The sequence below is a fragment of the Ptychodera flava genome, chromosome 15 (assembly GCF_041260155.1).
Source record: "Ptychodera flava strain L36383 chromosome 15, AS_Pfla_20210202, whole genome shotgun sequence".
Lineage (NCBI taxonomy): Eukaryota > Metazoa > Hemichordata > Enteropneusta > Ptychoderidae > Ptychodera > Ptychodera flava.
Window position 1 is genome coordinate 362,933 of NC_091942.1, and position 24,451 is coordinate 387,383.

At 36.3% G+C, this 24,451-nt stretch overlaps 2 protein-coding genes across 5 annotated transcripts in view; one reads left to right on the top strand and one right to left on the bottom strand.

Moving 5' to 3' along the window:
• LOC139150805 (mapk-regulated corepressor-interacting protein 1-like) overlaps positions 1 to 8,711 on the bottom strand; it is a 74,554-nt gene extending 65,843 nt beyond the window's left edge. The window contains exon 1 of the mRNA XM_070723200.1: positions 8,579 to 8,711. Coding sequence (XP_070579301.1) covers positions 8,579 to 8,657 — 79 coding nt within the window. The 5' untranslated portion in view covers positions 8,658 to 8,711. The remainder of the gene's footprint in view (positions 1 to 8,578) is intronic.
• LOC139150804 (methyltransferase-like 26) overlaps positions 1 to 18,962 on the top strand; it is a 29,301-nt gene extending 10,339 nt beyond the window's left edge. The window contains exons 1-7 of one of the 4 annotated variants that reach the window (XM_070723195.1): positions 6,191 to 6,421; positions 9,249 to 9,464; positions 10,229 to 10,394; positions 11,247 to 11,306; positions 12,902 to 12,969; positions 13,979 to 14,057; positions 15,948 to 18,962. In XM_070723195.1, coding sequence (XP_070579296.1) covers positions 6,294 to 6,421; positions 9,249 to 9,464; positions 10,229 to 10,394; positions 11,247 to 11,306; positions 12,902 to 12,969; positions 13,979 to 14,057; positions 15,948 to 15,998 — 768 coding nt within the window. In that variant the 5' untranslated portion in view covers positions 6,191 to 6,293 and the 3' untranslated portion in view covers positions 15,999 to 18,962. Of the gene's footprint in view, positions 1 to 6,190; positions 6,422 to 8,730; positions 8,879 to 9,248; positions 9,465 to 10,228; positions 10,395 to 11,246; positions 11,307 to 12,901; positions 12,970 to 13,978; positions 14,058 to 15,947 lie in introns of those variants that run through there. The other 3 variants (XM_070723197.1, XM_070723198.1, XM_070723199.1) reach the window with 3 other exon arrangements.
• Positions 18,963 to 24,451: the final 5,489 nt, after the last annotated feature.

A 24,451-nucleotide genomic window follows, 5' to 3' on the forward strand; every position in this document is an offset into this window, starting at 1 on the left:
TTTTGACCCTCTCATCAAAATTGAAAATTAACCTTGTGAACTTCATAATTTGTTTGTATAGGCCAAGCTTTAATAAAATACTGAGACTTATGGCAGCGGAAAATATGTGTTTAGCAACACTTAATCCTCTAATACGGCTTAACTGGCATTTCCAGTCCTGTCACTATGTTAGTCTTTTTCGTTTTATGTAAGCTTTTGAAACAACCAAATAATTAATATAAGTATTATATAGAAATAATAACGCGAATAATAATAGGTTCAATTTCCATGAAAATTTCACCATAAGGGTATTTTGGGTCGAGAAGACCAAATATGATATCAATTTCACTGCCCCATGTTTCCATGGTAACCATTTTAGGGGTTGAAAATTTCAGTTTTTCTAATATCCCATGAAAGTTACTTTGATTGATATAAAAAATTATCTTGTGGGGGAGTTCGGGTCAGAGAACACAAAAACCAGACTTATTTTAATGTTTCAAGTTGCCATGGTAACTATTTTGGGATTGAAAATGTCACTTTTTCCCTAATTCCTATTAAAGAACTATTGATTGATGTAAAAATTTATAATAAGGGTTTTTCTGGTTAGCACACCAAAAAGAAATCACTCATTTTTAATGTGAGATGTTTCCATGGCAACCATTTCAGGAGTAAAAATTACCAGTTTTCAAAGATTCCACCTAAAAATCCAGTAATCAACAGAATGTGTTATATCAAAGGGATATTTTGGGTTACAATAAAGACCAAATATCGAGTGTAAAAATCCAGTTATCAACAGAAATATTATACCAAAGAGAGAGAGAGAGAGAGAGAGAGAGAGAGAGAGAGATTGTTAATATATATTGGAAATCTTTTTCATAGTCGTGACTTTTGGTGGAAGAAAACTAAAAACAAAATTACATTGAACCGATTGAATGTGTATCCATAAAGTTCGCACAAATGTTAAACGTCTAGGCCTGCTGGTATCGCTTAAACTGCTTAGTGTCACTTTTCCGACATGCATTTAATTACCCCTTGGCTTAATGATATCCTCCCTCTCTCCGTACAGTATGATGCATAATTCTGCGCTGCACATACAACAATTGGAAGTCACCCCTATTGACAAAATTAAAATAAACAACACCTCTTTTTCAGAATTCCCACATAGCTTCAATGAAATGTTTTTAGATTTCTATATAATACTTATAGCCCCTAAACTTGTAATAATAATAATAATAATAATAATAATACAGGAAATCACCACGGAAGAATTTCCTCCGCCTTTTAACTACAGCTTTTAAAGTATCACTTGTGAGCAAATGCATTCTAAAAATTGTTACAATGAGTTCACTGATGAGGTATTTGGTTTCGAGGGAAAATAAATAAATTTCTTTCAGGGGAAAGTTAAACGTTTTCTATTTAGCGACAAAAGCGGTTTTGTTTGTCCATTTGGCTCAGGACGTCAAACTGGGTTTTTCCTCAGCTTCCTAAAAGTTGGTATGGTAAAACAAGGTTCTTTTACAAGTTAAAACTGAAAAAGTGTTGTAGATTATGTGGGTAGTGTCTACTTCGCATGCGCAATAAACTATGCAAATTTTCCGACCTGCTCCGCCACAGGACGGAGATAAGAATAGAATAGAATAGAATTGATCTTTATTGAACTGTATGCCACTCTGGCATATTAGCACATACAATAAAGATATTCAACTTCAAGTTGAACAAGTCAGAATGAAAGAGAAAAAATTCCAAATTCACTTAGAAATAATATAAAATTTTCTCTTTTCAAAACAACAATAAATAAATTTTGCCAAAGAAACAGCTGTGTTATTGTTTGTCATTATTTCAATGTTTCAGTTAAACTTTGTTTCTTGTCTTTTAAACCCCTTGACTACCAAGGCCAATGTATTCCTATATACCAGGCCCCTAATGTAAATATTAATAAAATCGGGGGTGTGGTCATTGCATGAACACTGCTTAGAGTAAAAATAAGTAGTACCAATAAACCATATATTTTCTGAATCAGCATGAAATTTCCCACTTTTTCATACATCAATTTTGTATTTCCAGGTCACGTGACTGATCACATGACACGTCATGTGACCAGAGTTGGCAAGAATATGAATATTTGAAGCATCAGGACGTATTTTGAATCCATAAAATGATGCAAATTTGAATACAGTTGCAATTTTCATGGCATTGTCTTTACATATATGTAATAATAACTACCCTTTACTTATTTATAGATGTACCTATTTAAGATTTTTCTCACTAAAGGCAGAGTAAATGAACCATAAACATCAGCATCTGACATGATTCTGTATTTGAAAATCAACACATTTTATATTTGTAAACACCTGCTTTAAGTCTTCCTTGCAGTAACATGCATCTAAAATGGTTATGATTTATCAAAAATATTTCACAATATTTAAAAATACATTTTAGGGAACAGCATATCACATGACCAAACACATGACCAGTCATGTGACCAGTCATATTGATAATATGATTCGGGATGATTCGGGATTTTTAGCGACAAAATCAAAGCAAATACGCCTATTTAACTGTGCCAGATATTTCCGGCACTCAAGGTATATGGTAATTCAATATGGCGCCGGAAATATCCGGCGCCATAGGTAGTCAAGGGGTTTAAACGGAGGATTTGTATTCTTTCTTTGTTATATAATGGGCATAAGAGTAAAAAGTGTATTTCATCTTCTATTTTGTTACTCTTGCAACATGGGCAGAGACGTTTTTCTGCTCCCATTTTACGATGTCTACCTGTTTCTATGTTAAGTTGGTGTGCACTTAGTCTAAATTGTGTTAGAGAAGCCCTTGTGCGTGGATTTTTCACAGTATCTAAGTAAGTTTCTTAATGTTGGTGTGTTTTGAATAAGCGGTATGTCCTTAATTTATTTTTCATATTGCCCTATTTACTATCATTAAATAATACATTATGTATTTTGTGTCTAAAATGTTCTTGTATTTTGAAACCTATGTTTTTTAAATCTGTTTTGTCTACATGTTGATTTTTCCAAATTTTTTCAAAGCCAAAGCGTGACAATAATTTATGTACTGTAAACACCCAGTTCTGAGTAGTTTCTGACTCCCTTTCATTTTGGTATGTTTCAGGACTTGAAATAATTTTCCCCCAATATTTTAACATAGAAAGTGCGATTTTAGCTTGCAATGGTAAACAACCCACAGTTTTTGCAGTGGACCTGCAGGACTGACTTCAAAAATTTTGTTTGTGTCTTTTCAACACTAGAGTTTAAGTTTAAGCTTCTAAGGGACTGGTCAGTTTCTTCAGCCGGGGGGGGGGGGCCGGTGGATTCATGGGGGGGTCACCCTGTTTTTGACTTTGGTGATGGGGGGGGTCACCTTGTTTTTGAAATGCCCAATAGGGGGGGTCAGTGTGTTTTTGAATTTTGACACAGGCTCATCATTGCCTAAAATGCTAGTGTCAGCCACAAATTTCATTATTCAGTTGTATTTTTCGGCGCGCCCTTCGGGCGCGTAACTTTAATAATCAGTCATATTTTTCAGCACACCCAACTTAAACATATCAAGCATACATACATCAGAGATATCTGTATGTTCAATATTTTTCAGCGTGCTCTTCAAGCTCATTACTTTAATATATCAGACATTTTTCAGCATGCCGTTCAGGTGCATGACTTTAATATACAAGGCATATATATCAGAGATATCAGGATGTTTCATATTTTTCGGCACGCCCTTCGGGCGCCATACTTTAATAAATCAGAGATATCTTGATGTTTGCTAAGTGAAAGTGTACCATTATGAAATCTGCATTTCATATGAAAAGGATGACAAATTCCTGATACTTTTCTGTTCTCTCTATGAGAATTCAGTATGAGAAAGCAACATGCACAAATATTTCACAATATATATTTGATACAGTGACTTATTTTAGAGATAGAAAAATGACAAGATATCTTTCCTTCTCATTGATGCAATTATTTTCCTTTGTGTCACAGGTTTTCTGTAGAAAGATGCTTTTTTATGAACAAAATAACAGTTAAAAAGGCAGTTTTTGTCATTATTAGCTGTGCTTTTATGGTTTCAATGTTACAAGAAAAGGTCCTCTCAGACACTGTACACATCAGATTTGGCTAAAAAAGCTCTCTAAGGCTCCTCAGGAGATTTAATTGGATGGTTGGCAAGTCTTTACACCCATCAAAGTTTTTGATTCACTGCTTTTTTTTCCTCTTTGATATTAATGATTGACAGCCATTTCTGTACAACAGTTCAGGACATCTGGTTAAGCATAGAAAGTGTGAAATACATTCAAAGCTCATTCAAATAAGCTCATTCAAATGTACTGTATTCAAACTTTAAGATTGACACTTTGAAATTCCTATCTTACAACTGACATGTCAACAATTTCATTAAAACATAGAATGACTATTTAAAATATAAATATATGTAAAATGTAAAATGTAAATATAATATATATATAATATATATATATATAATATATATATATATATATTATATATATATATATATATATATAATATATATAATTTTTTGTCCACCTTTTGCTTTACCTATGTCGCGCGCCGGGGGGGGGGGGGGTCACCTTGTTTTCGAAATTTGGAATAGGGGGGGTCACCCTGTTTTCAAAATTTGGCATAGGGGGGGTCAGCCACTTTTTGACGTCGGCAAAAAATAATCCACCGGCCCCCCCAGGCCGAAGAAACTGACCAGTCCCTAAGTTTATCACCTATGGACCCCATATTTCTGCACAATAAAGTAGAATTGGCTGAATAACTGCTTCAAAGAGTTTTAAAAATGTTCGTACTGGACGAATATTTTCTGATCTTAATAGTTGTCTGATCTTAAATTTTGCTTTAAGAGCTCTGTAACTGAGGTCATTTATTGCTAAGTTAAATTTACCATTATTTGTTAATGTTAATCCTAAGTACTTATATTTTTGAACAATTTCCAATTCTTTATCATCATGGAAAAATTTGTATTTATGTATTTTATGGCCAGATTTGTTAAATATCATTATTTTTGTTTTGTTATAGTTTATGGCTATCCCCATTTTTCACAATAATTTTTGAGATTGTTGATACTATGTTGTAAACCTGTGGCAGTTTCCGATAAAACCACCAAATCATCAGGGTTTGAGCTCGGAGGTGGGTTGCAATATCATGGCCCTGAATCACAGGCGCTCCTTAACTGGGTAGTCTGCTAAGTAGATCGATTTTCGGATCGATCTATTGATCCCGTAGTCAATATGCCCGCCACTTAGGTTGAAGTGGCGGGCGTATCGACTACGGGATCAATAGATCGATCCGAAAATCGATCTAATTAGCAGACTACCCAGCTAAGGAGCGCCTGTGCCCTGAATTGGGGGGGGGGGGTAATGGTCTCATTTACGTCACGAAATGTGTGGGCTCCTTCCGGTGAAGGGCTCGACTCAGACCATAGGGAATTGCAACAAAGTCAGTCCCCAGGGGTAGGGGTGTCTTGTCTAAGGACAGGGTTCTTCTTGCTATGGTTTATTTTATTTTAACATGTTTTACTATGATATATAGTGCCAATAAAGAGTTATATTACCAACCTTTCTTTGAAGCTTTGGTGTCTTTGCCTTATGTTAGCGCTGGTTTTGTAACGATTTCTTTTTTCGTACGTCCTTTGACAATTTTTAGCGAAGTTTTGTCACTGTGTTGCGTCTATTATCTTATCAGTTTGATTGCGTAATTCGCCAAGGCAAGCAAGGGTAGTAATTTAGTCTATTATCTGATGAGTTTGAGTGCCTAATTTGCCAAAGTAAACGAGGTAAATTACTAATCTGTGGACGCAGTCACCAGATTATCACCGGATTAACTTTGACAGAGTCAACAACGTACGCACCAGCAAGGTATCGTTGTTGACTTTGTCAGATTTAATCCGGTGATAATCCGGTGAGAGCGTCCACAGATTAGTAATTTACCCTTGATTACTTTGGCAAATTAGGCACTCAACCTCATCAGATAATAGACGGGCAGCATGTTGATAAAACGTATACGCAAGATTGTCAAGGGCAGTGCTAAGTTAAGACCGAAACACTAAAGGTTGGTAGAATATATCTTTATTAGCGATACAACGAAACACCTGCCCACCCCTGGGGACGGACATGTAGACAACCCCCTGTGCTCAGACGTAGACACCCTTCCTGTCAGTGCGCCCTCGTTAGAAAGCGGTACTTATGTCATTGTCACATCCGGAACCCATAGGCCATACTTCAGCTGGCGGTGGCGAGTTCCAGGTTCAGGATTTTGTGTAATATTGTGTAGATTTGTGCTATGACTTCGCGGGAAAACGGAGGTGGAAGTGATCAAGCGCGCTGCACACTCTCAAATGAAGTGAGCGACAACAGAAACAAACCTTTTACCAGTGTGAGGGAGCTCGAACGCTATCCAACTATTCACCGGTAATTCGCGAGCAATCGTATCATAGTGATTAATTAGGGGCCCAAGCCTACGGCTGGGCCCCTATTGGTTTCGTAGGAATTCAACTTTCTTCTACTTCTTCTTCTTCTTCTCCTTCCGCTCTTTTTTTGTCGACCTAGAACTCAACCACCGCTTACCGCAAACTTCTGAAACTTGCAGGGCTAATAGGTACCTATGAGATCTCGTGCACCTGGTATACAAATTTCGATTGGTCACGTGACCTGGCGGCCATATTGGATTTTCCAAAAACCTAAAAATGGCTTCTCCAGAAGACCCAGGGGTCTAGTCGATTTGAAATTTTTTGTATAGCAAGCATGGCCTAAGGTCTTTAGAATTTGCTAATAAAATCGCATGCGGTCACGTGACCTTGGCCGCCATATTGGATTTTGCAAAAATCGTGATTTATTCTTTAAAAATCTTCTTCTCCAGAACCAAAACCGATTTGACTGAAATTTCACATGTAACATCTTAAGTGTGATCTCTTTCAAGTTTGCGAAAGGCGTTTTGATCGGTCACGTGGTTTGGCCGCCATATTGGATTTTGCAAAATCGTGATTTATCTTCAAAAATCTTCTTCTCCAGAACGAACACACCGATTCAACTGAAATTTGACATGTAGCATCTTAAGTGTGATCTCTTTCAAGTTTGCGAAAGGCGTTTTAATCGGTCACGTGGTCTGGCCGCCATATTGGATTTTTTGCGAAAATCCTCATTTAATCTTTAAAAATCTTCTTCTCCTGAACCAACACACCGATTCGACTGAAATTTGACATAAAACATCTTAAGTGTGATCTCTTTCAAGTTTGCGAAAGGCGTTTTGATCGGTCACATGGTTTGGCCGCCATATTGGATTTTGCGAAAATCGTGATTTAATCTTTAAAAATCTTCTATTCCAGAACCAATACACAGATTCGATTGAAATTTGACATGTAACATCTTAAGTGTGATCTCTTTCAAGTTTGCGAAAGGCCTTTTGATCGGTCACGTGGTTTGGCCGCCATATTGGATTTTTCGAAAATCGCGATTTAATATTTAAAAATCTTCTTCTTCAGAACCAAAACACCGATTCGACTGAAACTTCACATGTAGCATCTTAAGTGTGATCTCTTTTTAGTTTGCGAAAGGCGTTTTGATCGGTCACGTGGTTTGGCCGCCATATTGGATTTTGAGAAAATCGTGATTTAATCTTCAAAAATCTTCTTCTCCAGAACCAACACCCCGATTCAACTGAATTTTGACATGTAACATCTTAAGTGTGATCTCTTTCAAGTTTGCGAAAAGCGTTTCGATCGGTCACGTGGTCTGGCCGCCATTTGGATTTTTGCAAAAATCGTTATTTAATCTTTAAAAATCTTCTTCTGCAGAACCAACACACCGATTCAACTGAATTTTGACGTTTAACATCTTAAGTGTGATCTCTTTCAAGTTTGCGAAAGGCGTTTTGATCGGTCATATGGTCTGGCCGCCATATTGGATTTTGCGAAAATCGTGATTCAATCTTTAAAAATCTTCTCCTCCTGAACCAACACACCGATTCGACTGAAATTTGACTAGTAACACCTTAAGTGTGATCTCTTTCAAGTTTGCAAAAGGCGTTTTGATCGGTCACGTGGTTTGGCTGCCATATTGGATTTTAGGAAAATCATGATTTAATATTTAAAAATCTTCTTCTCCACAACCAACACACCAATTGAGCTGAAATTTTATGTGTAACATCTTAAGTGTAATCTCTTTCATGTTTGTGAAAGGCGTTTGGATCGGTCACGTGGTTTGGCCGCCATATTGGAGTTTTTGAAAATCGTGATTTAATCTTTAAAAATCTTCTTCTCCCGAACAAACACCGATTTGACAAAAATTTTGCATATACCATCTTAAGTGTGATGTGTGTCAAGTTTGCGAAATGCGTTTTGATCGGTCACATGGTTTTGCTGCCATATTGGATTTTCCGTAAAATATTAGATTTCAAGTGAAATGTACAGTAACTATTAGATGATGTTCAAAATCCTACTTTTTGAAGCTCAAATTTTGCACATAACATCATTAGTGCAAGATATTTCAACCATGCTAACCGCTTGGGCCCCGCCAACGCTGCTTGCAGCTTTAATTGTATATTATTTTTACAATGATTTGCATCCATACCTCTTGCTTTGTACGATTCAATGCATACAAAGTAACTCCTTGGTGAACGTTTTGAAGTCATGACGGTTTCGCTCCACATGGTATCCCGACGACTCGGATGAATCACAGTCCTTCCATAATCAATTTTTGACTTCAAACTAGAGTACAGTACCACAGTGTATTCACTTGAACTGTCAAGTTCTTTTCTCGCGACTCAAGAATTCCACCGAGAACACCGCCCTGGCGCGTTGTTGTATAGAGACTGACAACAGACCGTCCTGTCGACAGTGCGATTTCGATTCACACTTGTCCCTCGAAAAGGTACCACGATGACATCGTTATAAATAAAAACATCGGAGTGTCTATTGACAGGCGCCATAGCCCTGCGTACGATGCTGTGTGTTCCGCTACAGCTAATAGCCCGCTCACCACAGCGGTGAGCGGTTATTGTGGTGAGCGGGGCTATTAGCTGTAGCGGAACACACAGCATCGTACGCAGGGCTATTGACAGGCGCCATAGCGCTATTCACGGTTACAGGTTTGTTACTAAATATAGCTGTACCACAGGCGCTCCTTAGCTGGGTAGTCTGCTAAGTAGATCGATTTTCGGATCGATCTATTGATCCCGCAGTCGATATGCCCGCCACTGCAACCTAAATACTTTAAGAACCTGTCTTTTGTCATCTTTCAGTTCCACTGGGGAGGCAATAAATATGCTGAGAGCACCGGCAGCCGAGAGAAACAAAGATCCAATTTCAGAAGTCATATTGCAGTACATAGACACACAGAAACCTGGATTTGCATTGGAATTGGGATCAGGAACTGGTCAACATGTCATCCATTTTGCATCAAAATTTCCTAATATCACATGGTTGCCAAGTGATATTGACGAACCGTCTGTTACCAGGTAACTAAAGACATTGATGTCTCGATGGAGGTTGTTTTGAGTTCCAGGAGAAGAGAAAGAGTTATGGAATTGTAGTATTCAGGTGTATTGACAAGTGGAGAGTTCAATTTTGAAAAAACAAAAACTTGCCAATTCCATCAGTGAGCTCTTGGTGATGAAGTCTCTAAGTAAAAGGTCAAAGTAGCCTAGTAGTAAAATAAATGAAGGTAAACTTAACACGGCAATCAAACCTCTTGAAATCTTCATTTTTAGATTAATTCAAGTCTGTAAATTTAAAAAGAAAATAAACCTCTCAGTAATACGGTATATCACCTTGTATTTCATGGCAAGTGTTCAGTTTGATAAGTACAGATTTCACCTTTAGTTCACATTCTACAGTTGGATAAATACTGCACCACTGAAAAGTTGGCTGTTCTATCATAGACAGTAAGATTGTTGCAGTATAACTGTGCTGCAGTGTAGCTTAGCTGCAGTATGACTTTGCCACAGTATTACTTTCCTGCAGTGTAGCTCAGGTGCAGTATTACGTAGCACCAGTATAAATTTATTGCAGCAGTATGACTCAGCTGCATTATAAGTTCACTGCAGTGTAGCTTAGCTGCAGTATAACTTTGTTGCAGTTCAACTTAGTGGTATCACCTTCTCTGAATTAAAACTATATGGTTTCAAATAAGTATGTACATCATGAAGAGTTTTTGATTTGATTCTCTATTCCTATCATTCTGCATGACAATATTTATTTATTTATTTGTTTATTTGTTCAGTATTCAGTGTTACCTCAAAGTCTACCAACCACAGAATGTTTTACAACCAGTATTTGTGAATGCATCCATGCCAGCTGAAACCTGGCACCCCAGCCTCAGACCTGGGTCATGTGACCTCATTGTCTGCATCAATGTGATACATATCTCACCATTGGCTGTCACTCAGGTAAATTTACATAAAAATTATTTATGAATAGTACGCCGTCATGAAAAGGTAGTTGACATTGTCATCAAAACAGCCAGATTAATTTCTTTCATCTCTAACAGTCAAAAAACGTTAATATTTTTATTTCAGCTAATTACATATTTGTATACTTCATGCCCTTTTAGAATTAATCGGCGGTGAATATTGTTCATTATGTTGATCATAAAATACCAAGTATTACGCTGTGAACATAATGCACTATGCACAAGATGAAATGTAACTGCTGACAAATGAACTCTAATTTGGATTACAATTTAGTTATGTGGTGAATAAGTTTGGAAATTACTTCAGTACTGGCTATGTCAAAAGTTTTAACACTGTGCATTTTAACATGGTTTTTAGAATATAACAAGAAACTATGCTCTCAACAGAGCAAAAATTCATGAAAAAGCACCATTAGTAGAGCTGTCAAGGGGCAAAGTTGCTGCCACATGGTATGACAAGAACAAAGCTGGCCTTAGACTCAAATTTGACCAGAAGATTGATTTGCTGAATTAATCTTGCTGTGCCATACATATACAACAAGATTTCCTGTTTGCTAAAAGAGCTATCATCTTACTAGTGTATATATAGTGTTGTAGCAGATGTTAGATGACTTATTGTGTAGAAGTCCTGTATAGTCAACCAACATATTTTTAGCCTGTGTTTAGTATAATTACAAATACTAAACCGTGGTTTGCCACAATGGGATTCCGAGGGGTAAGAAGCCTCTCCTTTCAAACAGTCTTTTAATATTGTCACCCTAAAAGAATATGTAAATTGGCCAGCCCTCTAGATATTGCTTTAAAGCATGTTCATTTTTTTCTATTACAGGGACTTTTTCCTGGAGCCTATAGAATGCTGAAACTGAATGGTGTTTTAATAACTTATGGGGTAAGATCTAAATAGAGGCAATCAAGGTTTACTTAGATATTAACTTAAAAGTGTTCATTCAGAAAGCTTAAAGTTGTCTTTTTATTCATACATGTACTGCTCCAACAAACATCAATTTGCACTTTGGCTCATATCATAAAGTATACTGGTGACTTTTTCTCAAAACAAAGCTCTGAATTGTTTTTCCACTTGTATGCTAACACAAGGTTGTGCTAGGTAAGAGAATCTTAGTTACAAAGAGCAAAAGGAGATACTGTAGTGGCATTGTTACACATGTTTTGCAGCTTGTAACTTTCCCATGAAGGTAAAATAACAGGTGTTTTTTGTGATGTTTGGTGTCTTGATCAACAAAAATGTTTCAATTAGTTGCTGTTTGTTCATTGGCGGTGCTTATGATGACAGTGTACACTGACGATGTCATACCCTACTGCTAAGCTGGAACTGTGATGTTTGGTGTCTTGACCAATGAAATGTTTTGATATTTTTTGCCTCTCATTCATTGGTTGAGCTTATTTTGATGATGATATGTAATAATCAGTGTTCTCCCTGAATAAGGTAACGGGGCGTGGCGCCCTCTTGTAAATTCCGAGCGCCCCCTTGCCAGAAATGAAAAAGATTTATTTTTTTTGAAAAATAAAACAATAAAATGTACGGGGAAAAAAGTTGACAGTGATTTACAAGCAAAATGCGAGCGTGAGCGTCGATCCTGCAGACTGCAAACGTAATTCTCATCGATCTTGCAAATCTCGCGAGTTTGTGATGTCATCCGAGATCATAAGCCCATGTGCAACTCATCGAAGGCAGCCATATTTGCATGGCTCAGTCCGTAACGTTACGTTAGCCACGGTCCCTCCATAGGGACCGTGCATTAGGTAACCGACTTAGCTGAGTAAACATGGCAAGGAGCTGGAGGGTAACCAGGACAGCAGAGTACACTGAAGTTTTTATAGGAGGTTAGAATTTCGTTTGTGTATTCCTTCCAAAAGCAAAACAACCTAATTTTAGGCTCGGTCGGACTTGTATCAGGATGAGAACACGTGAGTGTTATGGTGATAATTTTGCCATCGATGAATAAATGTATGTTCTCTAGACTCGCTATGTTTTCGTTTGTAATAAAAGTTATGGAAAACTGTTTCAGATCTCTTTTCCTTTGAGTTTTTTGTACGAAAAAAATCTGAAAAAATGCTCCACAAACCTGAGTGTTATGGTGATAATTTTGACATCGATGAATAAATGTATGTCTCTCGCTATGTTTTCGTTTTCAAAAAATGTAATCTTCATAATGGAAATCAGTGAACTGTAATAAAAGTTATGGAACACAGTCTCAGACCTCTTTCCCTTTGAGTTTTTATACGAAAAAAAATCCGAAAAAATACTCCCCAAGTGCCACCAAATAATACCATTTTAATCTCTGTTTTTCAAAAGCTCCAACGGTAGGAGGGGGGACACCCCGCTCCTGACCTCCCCTGCGACCGCTTACGCGGTTGCTTGTGGTGCTTCGCACCACGTCTTCGCCCTCTTCTAAAAAAATCCTGGGGAGAACACTGCATAATGATATCATGTGACACACTTGTTATCTCCGTTGATTCTTTCAGCCTTACAGAATGAATGGTGTCATAACTCCAGAGAGTAATGTAAAATTTGATGCAAACCTCAAAGCAATGTGAGTATTTTTTATGACTGCAATCATCACCATTATTTTACCATCTTTTTCAATCTCTGTACAGAGATTGTGCGCCGCGTTGATAATTATAATCTAGCTAGGGAGTCTCAGCAGTAGCCACACTAATCTCTGCCACAGGCGACGGATTTCACCAACTTTTTCAGTAATACATGTTTTCCATGATATACATGTCCCGTCTGTTTTATATATAATACTTAGAACGAAAAAAAATTAGATAAATGAATAATACACTAGTTTCAATATCGATCCTCGATTCCATGAACACCTGTAAAATATAAACCTTCCTTTAGGATATATGGATGTGAATTGTTCATTCAAAATATATGCCCTAATGGCTGTCAGCTTTGCAGACGCGATTGTCAAAGTTTTAGCAGATAATGTATTATTTTTAGTAGTGTATATTTATTAGTTTTACCACTGTACGGAAAGTGCAATCTCTAGCCAGTCTGCTCCTATCAAAATCTGAGATGTCAGCCATGTTCATTGAGCCATTTGGTCACGCGCAGAACCGAAAGAAGTCCCAGTTTGGAATATTTAAATTTACAGCAGAGATTGGTTGGGCCGGGGGTGTGCATTCAGTGACTCTGAGACCCTCTAGCTTGTTCTATCTCTGCATGGAGATTGCATCTTCTAATCTTCTGTATTTGTGCAATTAAAGGGTAGCAGTATTTGTAAACTGATTTGTAGGAAAGACCTCAACTATGTACAATGTGTAAATCTCCATGAAGAATTGTACTCACAAGTGAAATAAAATTGCTTGATTATACATACATCCCCCTCCATTTACGTGTACTTTAAGCATGTGTTTGAACAGTGTTCAAAAGAAAATGTTAAGCAAAAACAGGACTATGGATACATTGTGTAACACCACTACTCACTACTAACACTTCACTTCATTGACAATAAAAATAATTATAGAAGTTTTATGTCGCAAATACATGTATTTTCACTCATTCTAAGACATGTTGTTTGAATTCACTCACTCCAGGAATCCTGAATATGGTTTACGAGATGTTGAGTATTTGTCAAAATTGGCTGAAGAAAATAATATGAAAGTTGAAGCAATGGTATGTGATATCTTGTGTATATTTGTGGACTAGAGTTGGGTAATGCAAAATTATTGCCCTTACATTAGCTGAAAGAACTGAATTATTTGACACAACTTTGCATAAAGAGATTAGAGGTGACTGTTGAAAAACTCATGGCTTTCTACCAAATACTATCAGCAATGAGAGAGTATTAACCAAAATTGGCATGAACTGTGAGTATTATTAGTATAGCATTATCACATTTCATCACTGCATGTAAAGTGATACTGAAATATTGAAATTACACAATTATATTCATAGAATCACCGGTTCAGCAATGGTTCTATAATCCTTTGAATGACCCAGGAGAACCAAAATTTTGAAATTCTGTACTTGTGCAGTGAAAAGGTGCCTTCTTAAAGTCAGCTTTGTCCTAATAAGTATTTGAATTTTGCTGTGATGGGAGAATTTTGGGGAATCTTCAGTCAGTTTCTCCACAGCAATAACACTTCTGTCATTCTAATGCCCAGTATGTAGGTACAGCTTTAACGTTGAAAGAAATTGGAACGTAGGAGAATATAATAATGCAAAAGAAAAATGATGTATATCATTGATATCACACTATAGCGCCCTCAGTGTCTTAATCACTTTTCCTTTTTCTGTATGTATTCTGCACTTGAATTTACTAATTTTGCTGATAGTTAGTTCCAGAAACCAGCTCTGGAACTGTTAGTTTTTGCTCACTATCAGTCTGCAGGGCTGTGGTGGGAGGCCGTGTAACGCCGGTAACACACAGCCCTGCCATGCAGAGCTAGGCATTCATAGTGAACTGTTTGTCACCGCACCAGCATGCGTTGGCTGCACGTAAAAGCAACTCAACTTTCCAAGATCAAATGATCAGTATCTTGTGAAAACAGCGACAATAGCAATGAATATTGTTTTAGTCAGTGGCAAAAACTCTTAACAGTGAAGCGTTAATTGCTTTTAATCAAATGAAAATGCATGTGGCCTCGGTTTTCAAGTTCAACAGCCTAGGTCCGATGTCTCATCTCGTCTGATATACATTTCTGGGGTCCTTCTAAAAACTGCCCGACAATGCCCGGAACTGCCTGGTGACACAATCTGGAACTATTAAATGCAATATGCAAGCACTTGCTTCCGGACACCCCAGCAAGACTTCAAAGTACAAGGCGAAGTTTGGTTTAAATTCCGATAGGCTAATACTCCTTCTCTCAGTACAGTAAATAGTATGGTCCTATAAACAAGTTTACGAGGGCCGGCCCAGCATATGGTTACAAACACCGTAACTATAGACCAGTAAATCGACGTTTTTGAACTATTGTTTTTTAGGTTTTTAATAAGAGTTAGTGGTCTGTGGTATGTAGATATCGACTTCTTGTGATAACTGACGTGCTTATTTCGTGCCGGGGAGTGCCCTGTGTGTTGCCGGGCAGTGCCGGGCAGTTTTTAGTAGGACCGCATTTTCCGTGCGTTGTCGCCCCCGTATATATCTGTTGCGTTTTTACCGTACATGTAGGCATTTGTAATCTGTGTACTGTAATTCCCTGGACTGCCTTGCTTTTAGTTGTATTCTGTTGTTGTATCAGCCCTCACTATAGGTACGTGCTTGCATATTAAAATCCCAAGCACTCTTTCATTCTGCACCAATCTTCTTCACAAATTCTCTTTTCTTCCATTGCTCTGGTCTCTGGAACTTCGCTTTTGCTTGCAAATGCTTTCTAGTTTTCTTTGTTTTGCTGCTGTTTGTGTTGTTGTTGTCTTATTTGCCTTTACACAGTGCTTTCTTTAGAGTTTTCCTTTGAGTTTTTTGAGGAACCTGTGAATGGGACCTGATCTCTAGGATTTCAAAATAATTTAATGAATAAATAAATAAATTGTTGCATCGTATTTTACCCCTTTGTCTTACAGCATGACATGCCTGCCAACAACAAGATTCTAGTATTTCGTAAAGTCAGGTGAAGAGAGAAGACATTGTCATGTTTCAAGATGTGAAGCTTTCATTTCCTCTTTGCGACTCACCATGACTGATTTAAATTGTATGAGTTTTTGCATTTTTTGTTGTTACACTTTGATGGGTCATTTATCCCAGACTCAAGTATTAATCATGAATTGATCAGAAGTGATAAAAATCATGTATCTTTTGCCAAAAATATAACATAATATGTTTTTTTAGCTCTGAAATACAATTGATCTCAAACGCGGAGTCTGCCTGAGTCCACCTGTATAAGTAACACAGTAAACTTGTTATATTTTTTCATCTTCATTTTTATTATATAATAGGTGGATGTATGGCGTCATCTGTCGACTTTTTACATTCCAAGCTTCTCCTTCAAAACAGCTGGTCCGATTTGTTTCATCTTTAGAGTACAGTTCCCAAGGAATGACCTTAATTACATTTGTACAAATTGGGATAAAAATATGGAAATTTGTAGCTTTAAGGAATATTTTTCAGTTTTGGTAAAAAAAATCTTTAAAAATCTTCAAAACAGCCGGTCAGACAACTTTGATATTTAAGATTTAGGTCTCAAAGGATAATCTTTTTTAGATGTGTTCAAATTGTGAAGAAGTACCGGTATTCTAAAGTGTAATTTTTATCTACCATTTGGTATACCAATGTAAGGTTATCGTATAAGCTGAAGTCTATGGCGTCTGTATGTATGTTTGTATGTACGTATGTATGTACGTAAGTACATACAGTATGTCTGTCAACATCAAAAACACGCTTACCGCTGCACGTTTCAGCTTGGTATTTGGTGTGTGTATGCATCCTGGGCTATATATGAGATTTTATTCAAATGAAGTCTGCATTGCCAAAATTATGCAAATGAGCTTACAAAATGTGAAAATGGTCAAGAACTAATAACTCAAGAACCACTGTTTTGATTGCTTTGAAAATGTATGTGCAAGTACCTTAAGTGAACCTTATACAGTTTTACGAATATTGTGAAGATATCCTTAATTTTGTATTTTTGCTGAATTTTTTGTTGATTTTTCTCATTTTCAGTAAAAATTATTCTTCTCTGAAACCGCCAGCCCAACAGCTCTCAAATTTGGGTTGGATGTTTAAAATTACTGTTTTGGAGCAATTTTGTCATTTTTGGTCAAAAAGTCTTAAACAGTATTTTTTTTTTTTTTTTTTTTTTTAAAGCCCCTGGACAGACAGCTTTTATGTTTTGTACATAGACGTACAGAGATGACAATAGTTAGATATGTGGAAATTGTACTGAAATATACAAATTTGTGTTTTTAAGACAAATATTGTCATTTTTGGTCAAGAAAACTTGTTCTCAAAATTACTTGTTTGATAGCTTTGTAGTTTGGTACAAAGTCCCGAGGGATGTTATTGGATAAATTTTCTGCTCAAAGTGTTGGGAAACCCCCAAATTTGTATATTTTAGGTAATTTTCTCAGTTTGTGACCTTAATTACCTACACCAACCTAGGATATGTTGTGAAACAGTTTCGAAGGCTGTGAACATAATTTTGTCATATTTGGTATCAATTTGTAGGAAAATTTGATCCAGAAAAAAAGGCTGAGGTGAATTTTTTCATTGCGGACCAATTTTTGCAACTTTTCTATGTAAGACACACAAGAACTGATGAGAAATTTGGATCCAGGATAATTCCAGATGTTGTAATCACCAACCACAGTGGAAGGCATTTCACTATCTGTAACTAACTTAAGTGCTGTTTACATTAGAAAGGTAACACTCATCGCATTAATTAAAAAATCTCCAAGGTTGTAAATATTACATTTCCTGTAATCTGGCGTTATGTAATACCAAGGGATGGAACATTTGATATTCAGGAGGGGGTAGGGTCCAGAAGATTGATGAGGTAGCATTACTTTTTTACCAGATCCCTTCTACATTTTTTGCCCACTCCCACCTTTTCTTTTTATCAAACATTCTCTGTCTATTTTTTGTTGTTGACATTTGCTTATGTATTTAGGATCTGCTTGTCCCATTGCTATAGAAGTTGATGTGCATGTTCCTAAAGTTGACCTCCAGTACCTAAGTTGGAGACCTTATTTGCTTTTGTCATTCTTGTTTTTCCTGGTTTAAATATTTCTCGAATGGACCAATTCAAACCGAACGTGAGCACACTGTCCTTGACGGTATTTTTCCTTGATGTGATATGAGAACGGTTGAAAGTTTCATTGAGGAAAGAGTTTGAGCAAAAACATTAGTCTTTCAATTTTCGATGTGTATACTGCCTTAATGCTGCTTTGACAGATATGTTTATTGTCACTGAAGGCTTTTCATTGTCATTGACAATTTTGTCATGCAAAGTCAGTGATAATAGCTCATTATCAATTTTGAATATTCATAGATTGCAAGTCACAGACCCTAGGCCATGTTACCATCACTAAAATGTGAAGATTAAAGTTCAATTATTTGCACTCCAAATACATACGTTTGAACTGATGTTATCGAAGGCATGTTTTAAAACTGCAGCACAGAAAAAACGTGAATAAGTCTGCTTCCACTGTTAATTTATGCGACATGTTAGAACACTTGTATTGTTTTCAGAGAATACAGATATTTTATGACAATAATTCTGTGAATCAGCTGTTTAACAAATCGTTTGTTCCAACATATTCAATAGAGAGCCATGATAATGACCCCTTCCCAGGGAACTTGCAACCAATTGCAATTTGGTATAAATTTGACCGTGAACTCTGGAAATGTCTCAACTGTCAAGGGGCTTGTACAATTTCTTGTCTAATGTATTCACGTTCAAGGTGCTTTAAACACTGCCTGTCACTACAAGTAACCAAATCTTTCAAAATCAACATTTTGTTAATCTCACGTTTTCTGCTTATAATAACAGTGCAAAACTTATGCATTTCCAAAGACTTTTGATAAATATGACAATAAAAGACACAATGTATATTTCTGTGAAATTTGCCGGTAATGTTATTCTTTTCAGAGACAGTGGCTTTCAGGGAGGGGGGCGGGGAGTACCGTCCAGTCTTTTTGATGTGGTTTGTTTTGACATGAAGCTAGTCCATCTTTAGGACTAGTTCATGTATAGGAACGGTCTAATTTTAATCATACTTTCTCTGCTTACACTTTTTAAGAACTCTGTCTCTATCCAAAATAAATATATTTAATACTAAATAGAAATGAGTTTCTAGTGATTCTTGCGGTCTATAAAGCTGTTGCTGTAGCAACTCAATAGCTGGTATTTCTCACATATTTTGATGGCTACTTTAAATTGCACGATTCCTAATATAAGGCGTCTTAAGTGTGAAACTTGACACACACAATATGGAAAAAAATTGTCGAATGAAAAGGATATTTTTTTCAACGTTATTTTGCAAAAATAGTAAAGCCAATATTTGATCTTCATGTGATTTTCAAAGTTCAGGTTATTGATGCAGCATTATTTCCATTATCCTCTTATTTACGACGATCTTCCTATAATTTAGCAACAGATGCGGCCCCTCGTCGAAGCGCTGCCGTTCTCGCTAGCTACCTTTCAAATTGACACCCAGAAGTGGGTAATAAAAACTGCTTATGTTTACTGTGCTAAAAGTATGACGATGACGGGTTGCTGCTACATGAAAAACTGGTCGGGAAATGTCAAGACTCCGAGTGAGTGTGTGTTTATGTGATAAAAGAACTGAATCTCCATCCTTTGTATTTACTCCTCGATTAATTTGCGACTTGTCCGTAAAATAACATCGGAAATACAAGTGCACAGATATTTGCGGGCTCGTACATGAGATAGTGACATATGCAATGGAGATGAACTTCTAATTATGAGAGCATCACGAGCTGACAGCGCTATGCGATGCACTCGTTAGTCGGAACAAAACCAACGTATAGTACGCCGCATCTAGGTCGTAACTGGCACGAATGGAGAACGAAGACTTCTAAAACTACCATTTGTTTACCTTTGCTGTTGAAACCGTAACTTTATACCGATACAACGCCACTGATTTGTAAGAGACGTATTGTGTCAGAAGGTTTAAAATTCGCAGAGCTCTTTCAGTAAAGAGATGTAAGTTTACGAATTCAAATAAATCTGTCTCATAATTTCATCAAGAATTTGTAAAACATAATGGTCCAACATTGCTTTATTTGTAGGTCCCAATTTCGTTTCCAGTGCTCTTTTGATGAAAGAGTCCGTTCCTCATCTTTTGGCAATTGTCACCGTCTGCAGTTTGTGTATGTTTTTAAAATATCAAATCAAAAGTACCATTACTAAGCGTGTGCTAGTTTTTTTTTCAGAGATATAAAGCGGAACTAAGAAACGATATGCAGCAAATTTAAAGTCTGATACAACCCTATCTGAATTATTTTTTAAGATATCATTGTGAAATTTGCATTCTCTATCTGCAAAATAGTCACTTCTGTCAACCAACCAGACTTGGCTCGGCTACTTTTAGTCCTCACTGGAATGGAAAAGACAGTGCCATAGAAAAATCGTATGGCATTCTCTCGTTATTAACGCCCAAGAATTTTTAATTCTACTATTTGAAATATTATACAAGCTGATGTAAAATATATTTTGAAATCTCTTATAGTGTGATATTCAATTGACATTTACATATATTCATTTATTTGTCTATAATGAATGGTGGTTTTATTTCAATGTCAGCCAAAAGTCTGAACAGATAATAATATATTAAATGAAACTATCAAATCTTAACCGTTCAGGATGCATTAAACTCTAAAGAGTAAAGCGAATAATGCTTTTCTATCCAAGACTGCATATTAATGCATTCAGCGGCGGTGAAATTAGTATAAAAACGGCCTTAGCGTCAATGACACTGTAGCTCCCATCCTGGACTATTTAGTGTTTGTTCTCTGGTCAGATATTTGAACATGTGTGAAAGGGATAAAGTGCAAGAAGTGAAAATACTTAAATGTAATGTACTGGAGACAGTGAAATATGTTTAATGTATTTATTCAGAATATAAAATGGAAAAAATACAGAATTAGAAATATTGTATAACTAAACAAGTCATTGACAATGACAGTCCCCACTTGTAGGAGTATTAGTCTTGATGGGGCAGGGAAATGTGGTCATTAAGAAGTATCACTGGAGTGTATATGTTGAGATCTATGGGCACATAGGTCTATGTCGTTGTTCCCAATTTGAAACACATGAGGCATGTCTAAGTTATGGTTCTAAGAGGGAAAAAAGATCAGACCTCTAGCAGTATTGGCCAGCCAAGAAATACATATGCGCATAATAAATGAGGTACAAGATGTGACATCTTAAGGTCTAATATCCTATCAAAATTGGAGGGTATAGAACTTGTGGTTACTGAGATATGCATATATATGTATAATCAAGGTCAAAGGTCATCGAGGTCACATGACATTTTGAAAAAAAAATTATATTGCTAATTAATCCCTATATGCCAAAAAATCAGACCTCTAGCTCTATTCACTTGCCCAGAATTAGATGTGTGCAAAATTAATGAGGTAAAGCATGTGTTGTCATAAGGTCTCCCATCCTACTAAATACAAAGGACATAGCACTTGTAGTTACTTATTTATTGACATAAACATATATTTTAGGTAAAAGGTCATCAAGGTCACATGACATTTGGTCAAAAAATTTCTCTCCTATAGTTATCCCTATATACCAAAAATCAGACATCCAGCTCTATTGGCTTGCTCAGAATGAGATATGTGCATAATTAATGAGCTACAATATGTGGCATCATAAGGTGTCCAATCATACCAGATATGAAGGGTGTAGCACTTGGTGGTTACTGAGTTATGGACAAATATGTATATTTGAGGTCAAAGGTCACCGAGGTCACATTACATTTGTCAAAAAAATTCTCTCCTATAGTTATCCCTATATATCAAAAATCAGACCTCAGGCTCTATTGGCTTGCTCAAAATTAGATATGCACATAATTAATGAGGTACAATATGTGGCATCATAAGGTGTCCCATCATACTATACATGAAGGGTGTAGCACTTGTGGTTACTGAGTTATGGACAAATATGTATATTTGAGGTCAAAGGTCACCGAAGTCATGTCACATTTGTGTCAAAAAATTGTATTGCTAGGTTATCCCTATATACCAAATATAGTTATCAAAACAAACCACCAATTGTATGAAACATGGGCCTAAATACAGACAGACTGACATTCACAGACTGGCACAGAGTGATGACATTGACCCCAAGTGTGCCTTGGCCCATGGAGAGTGATAAAGATATAATAAAAAGCTGAATGTAATGATAAAATAGTTAAGTATAGGCCTACAGACACTGAGGGTGAATATGTTACAGCAATTTGATTAGTTTCTTTTCATTTTCTACTTCTGTAATAATTTTTAAGACAATCAAACTGCAAGGCAGTTTTAATATTTAATTGACATAATTTAATTTAATATTTAATATTTAATTATTTTATATAATTTAATTGACATACATGTTATCTTTTACAAGCACAGCAAACTGTTCTTGATTTTTCATTTACAATATTTGACATAGACTGAAATACATAACATGCAACCAATATTTACATTTTGCCCATGCACCAGAAACATGGAGAGATTTCAACATGCAATCATTAACTCAGAAACCCTATAGGGAAAAGTAAACATTGTTTTCTTCCAGAACAGCTGGTATATCCACATCTGGAGCAACTTACAAACTTAACCAATTACACAAGGATGATGACACAAGAGATAAAGTTAAACTGTGGTGAACTTGACTATTCCTTTCAAATCCTTACCTAACTTGATTGACATCTTAAACTAAAATACACTGCATGTTTAATGGCACACAAAAATACATCAGGGGTGTACCATTGATAAAAGGGGTTGTCTGGAAGATTGATGAGGAACATCTTTTTTATCCGATACACTGTACATTCTTTTTTTCCCACTATCCCACCTTTTCTTTTTGACAAACCTTCTGTGGCTGATTTTTTTATTGACATTTGTTTGGATTTTTTTCAAAATCTGCCAGGACCCCCCCCCCCCCACCCCCTCCATCACTCTTTAACATTGAAAAAAAACTTTGAATATATTTTTGGAAACAAACCTGCTGAAATCACCTCAGCTATGTTTTCTCATTATTTTTTACCGCATTTCAACACCAAATACAGTTTACCATTTCAAATGCTTACTGAATCACAACATTATCTTAAACATAGGGCCAATGTCCCTGAAGCTACTATAGACATGGATACAAAATTAAGTATTTCCTGACTGTATGCAATCATCTCACTAAGGTCATCCTTGGGACCTGTTACCAAATATTAAAGCTGTCTGACCAGGGTTTTGAAAAAAACAAGCGACCCAATAGTCGACAGAGCTCTGCTGTGTTATGTAGAGAGCAACTTTTTGTGACATATGTATTGATGAAGATGGTTGAGATCTTTGATAGCTCATTTCAGGATGGCCTGACCTAAAATGGCAACATTAGCTGCAAAAATACAAAATTGATGATTTCATCATAATTATGTATAAAAATGTATACAAATATCAAAGCTATCACATGAGTAACTTTTGAGAAACAAATATTTTGACCAAAAATGGCAAAAATTGACCCAAAAATACAAAAATTGAAGATTTCATCAAATTTCACTATATCACACTAGGAGAACCCCCAGGAACCTGTATACCAAATATCAAAGGCATCAGACAAGTAGTTTTTGAGAAACACATTTTTTGACCAAAAATGTCAAAAATTGCACCAAAATACAAAATTGCAGATTTCATCATATATTCTATATATCATATTTAGTTTATCTGTAGGAACCTGTATACCAAATATCAAAACTGTCAGACGAGCGGTTTTGATGAAATAAATTTTGACCAAAAATGACAAAAAAATTCCTTAAAAATACAGATTTGCATATTTCATCACAATTTGAACAAATCCAAATTGGGTTATCCCTAGGGACCTGTATACCAAATATCAAAGCTGTCAGACGAGCGGTTTTGATGAAATAAGTTTTGACCAAAAATGACAAAAAATTCCTTAAAAATACAGATTTGCATATTTCATCACAATTTGAACAAATCCAATTTGGGTTATCCCTAGGGACCTGTATACCAAATATCAAAGCTGTCTGACCAGCGGTTCATGAAGAAGAAGATTTTTTACCAAAAACGCCTTTTTTGGCACTAATTTGTATATTTTCAACAATATCAAAAAATCAAAAAAAGCACAATTATTTCAGGTCAGCCCAAAGTACTTACATGCTAATTTTTCATGTAATCTCCTCAGTGGTTATTGAGATTTTCAATTTTGACTGTTTTTACATTTTTTCACTTAATTTGCATATTTTTGGCAATGACAACTTCATTTGAACAAAATCTCATCTACAGCCCATCATCCATGTACACACCAAATATCAAGATGAAATGTGCAGCGGTTTGGGAGTTTTTGATGTTGACGGACAGACATACAGACATACAGACA